The sequence below is a fragment of the Camelina sativa genome, chromosome 18, assembly GCF_030686135.1.
Source record: "Camelina sativa cultivar CO46 ecotype springtype chromosome 18, ASM3068613v1".
Taxonomy (NCBI): Eukaryota; Viridiplantae; Streptophyta; class Magnoliopsida; order Brassicales; family Brassicaceae; genus Camelina; species Camelina sativa.
The window spans coordinates 2,299,870-2,311,864 of record NC_141897.1 but is presented as its reverse complement, the minus strand read 5'-3'; the positions used below and the strand labels follow the sequence as shown (position 1 = coordinate 2,311,864).

General features: G+C 32.8%; 2 protein-coding genes across 3 annotated transcripts; both read right to left on the bottom strand.

Annotated features, from left to right (window-relative positions):
- Positions 1–3,108: 3,108 nt before the first annotated feature.
- On the bottom strand, positions 3,109–7,460 carry LOC104760320 (protein MALE DISCOVERER 1-like). Its single transcript, XM_087499087.1, has 14 exons — positions 7,057–7,460; positions 6,503–6,854; positions 6,292–6,427; positions 6,141–6,212; positions 5,918–6,061; positions 5,676–5,825; positions 5,515–5,595; positions 5,379–5,428; positions 4,868–5,296; positions 4,599–4,789; positions 4,390–4,522; positions 4,147–4,301; positions 3,821–4,012; positions 3,109–3,715 (listed from the first exon to the last, which is right to left on the bottom strand). Exons 2-14 carry the CDS (start codon positions 6,600–6,602, stop codon positions 3,458–3,460), a joined length of 2,091 nt encoding a protein of 696 aa, XP_087355213.1. The 5' UTR covers positions 6,603–6,854; positions 7,057–7,460; the 3' UTR covers positions 3,109–3,457.
- A 704-nt stretch (positions 7,461–8,164) lies between these two features.
- Positions 8,165–11,378, bottom strand: LOC104760318 (uncharacterized). Of its 2 annotated transcripts, XR_015588755.1 has the most exons (3): positions 9,941–11,378; positions 9,781–9,861; positions 8,165–8,270 (listed from the first exon to the last, which is right to left on the bottom strand). XR_015588755.1 is itself a non-coding variant. In XM_010483222.3 (2 exons), the coding sequence occupies exons 1-2, from the start codon at positions 11,183–11,185 to the stop codon at positions 9,832–9,834; spliced, it is 1,275 nt and encodes a 424-aa protein (XP_010481524.2). In that variant the 5' UTR covers positions 11,186–11,378; the 3' UTR covers positions 9,614–9,831. The 2 variants fall into 2 exon arrangements, 1 of the variants encoding a protein (XP_010481524.2); XM_010483222.3 differs by lacking the exon at positions 8,165–8,270 and having other exon boundaries at positions 9,614–9,861.
- Positions 11,379–11,995: the final 617 nt, after the last annotated feature.

The following is an 11,995-nucleotide window of genomic DNA, read 5'->3' as shown; positions in this document are numbered from 1 at the left end:
TACTTTGCGACTCCAGTAAAAACAGTCGCAAATAAGGACTCCTTTGTAACTAAAAACTACATAATTGAGACAAATTAAAGCTCGAAACAGCTCAATACAAACGCAAACTGAAACATTTATCACGTTTTTTGCCGACATCAATAAGTGACTGCTTTGCGACTCTTTTGCAACAACGAACGGATGTGTCGCAAATAACGACGCATTTGTCACTGTTTTACCACGTAATAGAGACTCAAAAAAGGGTCACAAAAGTTCAGTACAAATCCACACTACCACATTTACCACGTTTTTTACCGACATAGTCACCGACTGATTTGTGACAATAAAATTAAAAGCAAAACAAAAGTGGCAAATACGTCGTGATTTAAAGACAGCTTTGCGACTAACTTTACTGACTTAATCTTCAGTTTATAGTTTGTCATAAATTGCGATTATTTTGCGACGCTCTATTTTTTCTCGATAAAATGTCCCAAAGTAGTCGCATAATAGCAACGAGTTAGCGACTACAGTTAATCGCCGTAAATTTGCGACTGTTTTACGTCCATTGTATTCGTCATCGTTAGTCCGTGGCAAAAGTGTCACAAAGTAGTCACAAAAGTTTGCGACTATAAATTCAGTCACAAAAAGTAGTCCCAAACGCCGTGTTTTCGTGTAGTGTTCCACGACGGTGCATAGTAGTTCGAGCTACACCTGTGGCGGTGAGCAAGATTAGCTCTTTTTCCGGCGTAATCTTTGAAATCTCCGATGATCATTTCCGTTAATTCACGGAGCTTTTTATCATTATCTTTATCGCCGTGAGATTGTCGTTGAGCTAAGAGTTGTTTGAGCTCAGGGATGCGTTTAGATTGCAAACCCATCCATTGGAGAAAACAACTTTCTTGAACTTGTTCGATGTTCTTCGATGAAGATCCCATTTCTTTTTTTCTTTTTTTTTTTATATTGATGATATTTTGGTTATTTGTTTTATATCTTTTGATGTTTGTGTTTTGTGTTTCTTGGTTCCATTCGTTGGGTTTTATATACAGTCAAATGTTTCGTGGACCATCCTTTGTTCTCTGATTAATGATTATCTGTATATATAATATTGATGGGTAAAAATTATGTCGAATCCGGTTTTAGTTATATAATTAACCGAAAATATGGTCCAAATTACATATAACCAAAATAAACTAAAAATTACGGAAGATTAATATTTTCTACTTCTAATAATGTAGATATATTTAGCTAAAAGCTCAATTCAAATTGAAACACAAGTAAACTACTTAACATTGCAAACCTGAATAATTGACAACACAAAAGTCGAAAATGAACTTGGACAAGTAACGTTTAATTGGACACCTTTTATTAACGGGTATTAGTATTATTGAAAGTTAGAAGATTATACGTGCTCTGCTGGGAATCGAGAAGCAGTAATGCATGCATGCATTACGTGGAAGACTGGTAGAGAGTGCAACTTGTCGTTCCAAAATTAGTTAATTTGCCATTAATTTTGTGCATATATATATATATATATTCCTGTTCTTCATTATCGGGAATAAGAAAAGTGAAAAACCTTCCATCTAAGTAACGGAAGCCGACACACCAGCTCACTCTATTTTTAGAAAAAAAACATACAAAGCATATAATATAATGCACCCCAAACAAAACAAAAAGAAAAACATGTTTTTTTTTCTTTTTTAAAATGAACGTTAAATTATAACCAAACCAAAAAAACCTTTGTACATTCGATGGGTCCTTATTTTGAAAGAAATTCTCAAGATTTTACATGAATACATATAGATATTATCAATTAGTTAGATAAAAGACAATAAGTTAGGTTCTTCTAATAAGTTGTAAATCAAATACTTACATGAGAAGATTATGATGCAAAATTCAGGAATCAGAAATTCAAAATGATGTCTTATTAAATATATGCTTTTTATTTTTGTATAAATATTTATATATTTCATTGTCAAAAAAAAATATTCATATATTTCTTTGTGTATTAACTGAAGGAAATATATTCATATGTTTGGGGATTAGAGACTTGAAAAGAGGACGAGTCCTCTCCAAGTTTTGGATTTTCTTCTCATAGAATAACTTATGATTTAACTTTGTCTTTTACTACGGGGGGAAGTTATACTATAAAAAACTCGTTATGATCATTGATCGATGCCCAGGTTCCTATATAGAATATATATAGTTGATAGTTCTAATAGTGAATACATAATAAATTTCACATGCATCAAATGAAAGCGGCAGAAAAAGTTAAAATGTTGGAAAGGTAGATTTTATGTTCGAAATGAAATATGAAATACCTGTTTACTAGGAAACCTTTTTTGTTTTTTTCAAAGAGAGAATGCACCTCAAAATCACGAGTCAAGTCTTGCATGCACAGTTGCTATAAAGAAAATAGAATAATTTACCTGTTAGAAAATAGGAAATTTTGGACAAGCGGTCCAACACAATTATCTTGGTTATCTGAAAAAAACAAAGATTAATATCGTTACACACCACTTACCAGTTACCAGCGATATAATTGGTTCTATTTATAGCAGTGAATTTAGACACGTATAAGGATAGTTTGACACATGGCAGGCGAGTCTCTTCGTGTAACGTGCTTAATAAAAAAGTACGTCATAGTTGTCGTTTTCCAGATGTTTCTGTATGCTCAGGTTATTGAACTATATGACTATCATATCTTTTATTATTCTATTATTGGGTATTTGCATTATATACGTCAATGTCAAAATAAACATCAATGAGTTTTTAAACCTTTGTCTAACCCGGACACATGTAATGAGGAGACAAACATAAACAGTTCATTCTAGAAAAACATCTAGTGCATCTAGTATTGTTTCTTCTCTCGCCTAAAAGAGTTAGAAATCTCCCACTTAAATGCAATTACGTTCGTTTTAAGATGAAGATTGAAGCATGTACACAAACAATTTTGTCTCAGAAGATGTAAATGTAAAATCTGATTCAAGGTAATATTTTTGATAATTTTTTGTTCTTTCATTGTTATTGACCACAAATTAGTCTCTTAAGTTATTACTAATAAAAGATCATTTGCTATATATAGAAGACAAAATTAAAAAAAAAATAGTAAAAAACTCATATACAACAACATTTCACCACAAAAGACGTAAAAGTATACGTAATAGGTATATGTATGATAGTATACAACAATTATACAAGCACATCGTTACATTATCTGGATTTCAAATACACTATCAAAAACCAACCAAGAAGAAAAATTTAATAGAAGGAATTGAGGAAAAAAAAACTTTTTTTTTTGTAACATTAGACGACGACGTTTACAGTAAACAGAGAGAGAGAGAGAGAGAGAGAGAGAGAGAGAGAGAGAGAGAGAGAGAGAGAGAGAGAGAGAGAGAGAGAAGAGCTTGTGAACCTCTGACATGTGTGACGACTCGAAGAGAGAGGAGGAGGAGAGAGATCGTTCTTCTTCATAGTTTATCTATGTAGCTTCAGAGGATAAGATCTCAAGCTCTGCCCACCAAAGAGGAGAGAGTCTTGGTGTTGCTTGTTCTTGAGAAATCTTTATTACTTCTTTCAATTGTTCAACCACATCTTTCATTTTTGGCCTTTGGCTTTCATCAATTCTTAGACAATGTCTTACCACGTCGCATATAGCTTCAAGTTCTTCTTCTTTAAATGTTGTCAATGTAGGATCAATCATATCTCTCAAGTTATCATTCTCCAGATACTTTGATGCCTGTGAGAAGAAAAAACATAAAAGTGTTACATATATTGGTTCCTATTAGTAATGTGAATTTAAGAAATATTAAGATTTGATTTTGATTTATGAGTCTTTTTTTACCCATTTCGTAATTGATCCTTCTTCATCTGAATCTGAGAGCTTTCCAGAGATAATCTCAAGCATTAATACTCCAAAGCTATACACATTAGTCTCCGGTTCAGATAATAATGGCAATGACGATTGGTCTAAATCACCACTCATCGGTTTTCTCGGTTTACTCCCGGTTTTTCCACTGAAAGGAACCTCTCCGACCTGCAAAAATGAAGTACATTACTTTACCACTGGGTTCGATTAAGCATCAATAACACCATTGAAACAGTTTTCTTGTTAAGCAAGAATGAAAAATCACTTAAAACAGTTTTCTTGTTAAGCAAGAAAGCAAGAACCTTTGCTGCGTAATCATCGGTTAAGTAAATTGCTGATGAGACAAGTTTCGTGTGTGCGATAGGTGGATTAAGCTCGTGCATATATTGCAGACAGTAAGCAGTTCCCATTATAATCCTCATCCTTGCGCCCCAATCAAGATGCTCCATTTCCTTATCTGAACAAGAAGATAAAGATTTGGTTGGCGATAATCATAATAAGCCAAACAAGATCTTCATGTAGAGACAGATTTAGATGTGTATTACCGTGCAAATGTTCGTAAAGAGTTCCATTTGGAGCATATTCGAAAACCATCATCCTATTAAACGGTTCATCTTCTTCGCAATATCCAATTAGATTCACAAAGTTCTTATGGTTGACTCTTGACATTGTATCAATCTGCAAATTTAAGCTCTCAGTCAAGATTCCCAGTAAAAAAAAAGGTGAGAAAAAACTCTGTTTATCTTAAAATTACCCTTCTGCGGTAAGTCATTTCCATAGCTCTTGTCCATTCTTTAGTTTCCAAAATCGCGGTTGAAGCAACCGCAATCTCAACACCACTTGACAAAGTTCCTTTATAGACAGTGTAATTATCAAATGCTTCAATGATATTACTGAAATCTTCACAAGCTGTTTCTAGTTCAGACCGGTTTAGCTTAGGTACACCTGAAAACATTTCTCACATTTAAGTTAAACCGAAAAAACAGAGCAAATATTGAGTTTGCTTTAACAACTTTCTTTTACCGGTAACAAAAGCTTTTTGCAACTGTCCACTCAAACCAGTCTTCCATGGACCTATACTCTTCACAGCTCTTTTCCGACAGAAGAATATAACAGCTACTATTATCATCATCGCTACGAAAGCAGCAACACCAATGATAACATACAACCAAACGTCCTTAAACCCTTTTGATTTCTCTTCAAAGTTCCTCGGTGGATCAGTAGAGAATGTGTTGTTGGTGGAAGGAGGAGGAGGAGAAGGAGGGATCAACGGAGGTAGTCTCTTCTTTGCATTAGCTAATGCAGGGAAAGACCCACTGCTTCGAGGAAACACTATGGTTACGACCTCAAGAGAAGGACTAGGAGCATCAGAAGCTGGCATTGCCGCTAAATTACTTGTTCCTTCGAGTAACTCACGTCTTTTGAAGGTACTAGTTTCATTCTCTGAATAACCTGAAACAAGAAAAAAAAAAATAGATTTAGTTTCATTCTGATGTTTCCATATGCAGAAGTTTCAGTCATCTTTTAGCCTTACTTGGGCGATAGTTCGATACATAGTTGTTCCCATGAGATTGTCTACGCACCCTAAAGAGACATAAACATAGACAATTAGTAACATTTTAGGAACAGAACATACAAAGCAAACCAAAAGGATTGAAGTAAATGCTTACATGTAATGTCTTGAAGTTGCTTTGATCCGCAATATGATAGCCTTTGCCTTGTTTGTTCTTATTAGACTTCTCCTTGAAACACTGTTAAAGTTTTAGTCAATTCAAAGCAAATATTTATATCTCCATATCAACAAGCAATATGACTATAAAAGTTTGGTTACCAGTATCCAAGTTTTCTATTTACACAGTCGAGGACATCAGGGGAAAGCGAAGACAGCTCTCGATTCTTGTTCAACTGGACTTTATATAGCGACTGAAGTCTCAGGAACTTTATGGTCATATAACCCGCAAATTTGTTACCAGAAAGCAACCTGAAGAATCCACCAAAGAAACAGAACATTTTTGTTTACCAACACAATTGATTTGGTTTTAAATCAAAAACATTACAAGCCTTTATACTTACAAGTTTTCCGGTGTCAGCAATTTGTTTAGCTCGGATGGAACTACTCCTCTTAACTTGTTATCTCTCAAATCCAAGACCTCCAGTTTTGCAAAGGTTGCAAACTCCTTTGGAATTTCACCAGAGAGATTGTTCTTGGATAGTATTCTACAAAATAAAGTAAGTTCTTGAATCTTCAAGAAGCAGGGCAAAAAGATCAGAGGTTAATTAGTAAAATAATCCTTACAGAGATCTTAATTCACTCAATTGACTTAGCTCAGGAGCTAAAGTTCCTCCCAACGAACAACCACTAAAATTCCTACAAAACAGAACCAAAAAACAATGTCAGTAGAAAATTGCAACAAGAATCACAAAGAAGTTCAAATTACAAAACTTACAGCATTTGCACTTTATTGTCGACACAAGTTACACCAAACCAAGAACAGAAATGATCAAGATCAGAAACATTCCAATTCGCAAGAGTTCCATGAGGATCAGAATCAACTCTTGCCCGGAATTTCAACAATACAAACCCTACATTGAAACACAAATGATTCAAAAACATTGATTCAAAAAGAACACAAATGACAAATAAAACTTTGTATATACCTTCAGATTCGAGGGACAAGGAGGGACGAGATTGAAGGGTAATGATCAAGAACATGAAGCAAGAGAATTGGAACCCAATTGGATTCCATCGACAACCCATTTTAGGTGTATACACCAATGCTATACAAAATCGCCAGATTTTTTTTTTCCCCTAAAATGAAAGAATGAAAAAAAAAAAAAAAAAAGACAGATTTTACAGAATCCTTGGTAGGAGAAGGATGACGAGGTTGATGATTGAATACTCAGGGTCTCTCATTGTTTTTCCAGTTTTGCAAAATCACAAAACCCTAAAAAAAATGTTGATGACCTAAAGAGTCAACAACTCTCGTTTATTCTCTTCTTCTTGTTAATCCTGGCAAAAAAAAAACACCAACAAGAAACAAACAAAACTTTAACAACAAATATAAAACAATATATTTTTCAAAGAAAGAAAAGAGAGAATACGAATAACCCTCTTGAAGAAGCAATGAGAAGAATACATAACATGGAACCCACCCCAAAATATAAAAAATTAAGAACATTGCAAATTAGTTATAAAGAGAAAAAAAAATTACCTTAAAGGAAGAAACTTCTTCACCAAGAATTGGGTAGGGTTTGAGAAATGAAAATTAAAAAAAAAAAAAAAAAATCCCCAGAAAATAGAAAAAAAAAAACTAAAAAAAGTAAACAGAGTTTTTTGTTTAAAAAACGAATATATTGGATTGAAAATGTTTTTATTTCTTGTTGAACTTGCCCTTGTTTTTGCAGGAAGATGAAGATGATGATGATCTCAGAGTTTTCTCTCTTCGACCATCTTTGGTCTCTCCAGGGCCAAAGGGTGGTGGGTTCTCTTTCCTTCCTCTCTCTTTCCTTTTTCTTCCTCTCTCTGAATCTTCTTTTTTTTTTCCTATTTTTTAATTCTTTTTTCAACAATTTTCCCCCACAAAGCTGTCTCTGTTTTTTTTTTAAGACCCTTATTAACTTCATTTAGATTTTCCATAATTTTAGAAATGTTGTATTCGCATAACCAAAACTATAATTAATTAAAAATAAACGTGAAATTATTTTAGTTTAATAACGTAGCGAACATATAATATACGGCGCGAAAAATTAGTCAAAAATAAATTTAAAAATAATTCTAAATTAAAGTTTGACTTAGAGACTACAAGCCAACTCTACCCATGGGACCGTTGGATAGTACTTAGTGTTGATGATCAACGGTCCAGTGTTTAGTGACGTGGCGAATATAATAAGCGAAGTTACATGGGATGATTAATTATCAACTCATGTGTTATATAGTACATGTTACCCACTACTTTATACTTTAATTAATTTTTAATTTCGGTAGTCAAACACTCAAACTATAATTATTTTTTCTCGATGTAATGATTCAATTTTTATTGGAAATAGGAATCCCAAATGAGTTAGCTTCATTTCATATGATGATTAAATTTATTTTTCTAAAATTGTTGGTAGTAGGTGGGAATTTTTAATTAAGAATTATTACGTGAATCTGATATGATATACTCCTAGTTGGGCCTTAACCTCAATAGAGACCTAAATCATTCACTTTTATCCTTCTTTTTTTTTGGACAAACTCCTAAATCATTCACCTAAGTCCTAACCCAATAAAATAATGTTGAATGATTTAGGATACGACCCGACTTACCATACAATTTCACCTTTTTAGTTAGATAGAATCATAGAATATATGATGTCAAATACACTCCTTGTTCTCAAAATCTCCCCATAGCTTCCATTACTTCTCGTATCCCATCTCCATTAATAACTAATCATTTGAAAAAACCAGTCATATGATTAATTTTCGTCTAATCTAATTACTCCGCGCCTAATCTTACATATTCCGATTATTTTAAGATTACAAGTATGAAAGACTATTTTCAACTTCATACATTTATTTTGTTGAAATGCATTATTTATAAATTGAAATAAAATTTTAAAATAATTTAGTTTGGAACATTTAATAATAATTTAACTTGATATTTTTAAAGAATATGATAAATATTTAACTGATAAAAAATGTAAATACTCAAATTTGATATTTAAACAAATAAATTAAAATATTTCTAGTAGGCGATGGTTTAAATAGTACAAGTCGTGATATAGTAGTAAATTAAAATAGTTTTACTTTTTTTTTTTTTGTCAACATAGTTTTACTTTATATATATATATATATATATAAATATGTAATAATGTTTGAATTAATGTGCAATACATAATATAAGATAATAATGTTGAAAGCAGTTATGAGAAAAGTTTGGAAATATCTATGTATCTACCTTATAAACTGAAAAAGAAATTATATATCTATGTATGGGAGCCAAGGAGAGGGCATGTTCCATCACTTCGACAGAAGGATCAGAAACACCTGCCTAGCCCGGAATCACAAGCATAAGCTCCAAGGTTTCCTGGACATCTAGTTCCGAAGCTACTCTTTCACCTTCTCCTTAGCTCATTTTCTTTAAATGTATTATGATTTATGTACCAGGTCTATTTATCGCGGAGTCCGTTGTCGCTGAGACACCATGTATTTTAAACTAGTCGGAAGTAGAAAATCAGAAATTTTATTAAAAGAAAATATCTATGTATGGGAGGCACAAGATTCCTATGATGTTAAAATGGAGATGGGTATATTAGGATTACTAGAGAAGAAAACACTAATAATATTATATATTTATATGTATAATGATTTTTTCTTTTCCAAATTATTTATTTAATAAGTTTCCAAACTAAAAAAGTGTTCGTGCTGCTTCCAAACCAAAACGGAAACGGATTTTCTATCATGTTTCCTACTCGTTATTTTAAATTGTAAATACTATAATCAAGAGAATTTGTTAGAATTTTCTCTTTTGTGATACCTCTTTTCAAAAATACCCAATTTTTTTTGAACATTTTTATTTTTACCCTCTTTTACACAATTACAATATGTTAAATTAATTTTTAGAATTTTTTTAAGATTTGAATTCTCTATTTTACATTTAGGATATAGTTTTGAGGGGTTAGGGTTTAGTATTTGAAGTTTATGGCTTAGAATTTAGTTGTTTTATATATAGAAGAGAGGTATTTTTGAAAATAGACAACACAAAATGGTATTTTTAATAAATATATAAATTAATTTCAAAGAAATTCATTCCAAATGTTTGAACCAATACAATTTTTTCCATACCAAATGTTTGCATGAATACAAGTTTGCATTCCATATGTACAAATTCGACAATACCATAATCATAATAATAACAAAGGTAGAACAAAAAATATACAATTAATATTTATTGTACCCGGAAACGAATCTCAGCATAGAAAAGAAGATTCCGGTTTTAGGATTTGGCTTAACGAGAGGGATGAACGATAATGAGGTCCTGCAATTTTGCACAGAATCCAAAACTAAAACAAAGATTCTTAGGAAATTTCTTATAATTACGTCCGAGTAATACATACCTCTGAGTAACGACCATGATCATGGTGTTTATACGATCTTTTCACAATCGTTTCCCATTTTATAGACTGAGAATTAGTCTTTTCCTCCATCTTCTTCCTGAAACGGGCGGCTTGACCGGATACGACGTAGGAGGCGGCAGAGCTTCTTGGAACTGTCCGGCAAAGCCATGACTCCGAAGGAGTTTTAGGCAATGGAGGTTGAGGAATAGAGATATTTTGTGCCCTGCTTTTGTTTATGTTGCTCCTTCTCTTTACTTCTTCCACAAGAAACCTAATTTCTTGTCTCTGATTCTGATCGGTTGATCTTTGCAACCTCGAAAGATTCCCCTGAATTCGGAGTATTTCGCCATCTTTCGGTAGAGAAATTTTGGAAATTTCTTTCGAAAATCTTGGTGTTGCATAGAGTTCTTGAGACTCACTCATAACCTTGTTTGATTTCAAGATTCTTGGTGATGCTGATTTGCTTTTGTAAACAGAATCTAGTGGTTTCGGGTTTATGACATTCCCCGGTTTTACCCGAATATCCTGACATGTCTTGATCCGAGAGATAACATCCACTGAGTTCTTGGAACAGAGCCATGGCGAGAACCCTAACTGAGCTTTCTTGGGATCTTTTGAGTAAACTGTTGCATCAACATCTTCATTATGATCATCATCATCGTTGTCGTTGTTCAAATCTTGATTAATTGCCATGGAGACTCTCTGCAGAGCAAGGTTCTGTTTCCTCTTCCTCTCCTCTTTAACTCGAGCAGCTTCTTTCTTCTCTTTCATGGCGATTGCTTCCGCAGCTGGTACAAATCTCGACATGATGAGATCACGGTACTCAAGAATGACGTCATCATCTCTTGATACATTACTCGATCTGTCTCCATCTCCATTATTCTCGAACTCACTGACTCCATTTGAACTGCAATTAGCAGAGAAACTTGCGGTTGAAGAAACCATCTCCAAGGATTTGATTAGGTCTAATTCTTCGATTACTGTATGCTGATCTTTTGGCTTTCCAGGTGTTTGTTCCCATGTAAATGAAACTGAAGATGGTTCCATTACATGGTCGAAACTCCGGTCTTGTAATAACCGAATCAGAGTTTCATGCTCTGTTTCATGACACGAATCTTTGACTTTTCTCCTTCTCGTCGTCGTCGTCTTCTCGGTGTTTTCTGATTCGCTTGGATCCTCTGGTTTAGTCGGAATCCGCCGCACGGATATGAATGGAGCATCAAAATCTAGTTTTTTCTCCTCCATTGTTGATTCGGAATACCTCTTTAACGAAAAAGAGCCCTTTAAAGAAAGTGTCAAGAATCAAGAATGTGTAAAATAAAATAAAGAAAAGAATCATGCGAGTTATTGATGTGTCTGCTCTGCTAGATACTATTATTAGAGAAACAAAACTATTTAATAGTAGAAAGAAAAGGCAAAAAATATTAAAATGTATTGTATCGGCCTATAGAGAGGACTGAAAAATAAATAAATGTGGGGGAACTAAAAGAGTAGTCAATAAATTAAGTGTCTCTGTGGTTACACAAATTCAATACTCCTTCCGTATTACAAAAAATTGTAAATCTAGAGTTTTATATTTCTTTTGTAGAGAATATATAATTTAAATATAATTAATATATTTACTTTTCTAATTTACTTTTAAAACAAATTTATTTTGATTGAATTTAAGTAATTAACCACTTATTAAAAACAATGCACATATGACATATATATATAATTTGTCAAAATGTATCAAAATAACGTAGTTTACTAAAAACAGAAGAAGTAAAATTTATGAAAATAAAATATAATGATAAGGGATTGTGATATATCGAATGTTTGGGGATGATGGTTTGATTATAATTTTGATTGATAAAAAATGGTTCTACTAAAAATTAATAGTATAAAGATAATATATAGTATTTGAACTAAAAAAGTGAAAAATTCGATTATAATTAAGAAAACTATAAACTAATTTAGTTATATTTTCGTTCTTGAAATAAGATAACTTTCGGTAAGATCAATCCAACGTTTGTTGTTGGACTGTTATATGTTCTTGTGATTCTCGTGAACAAC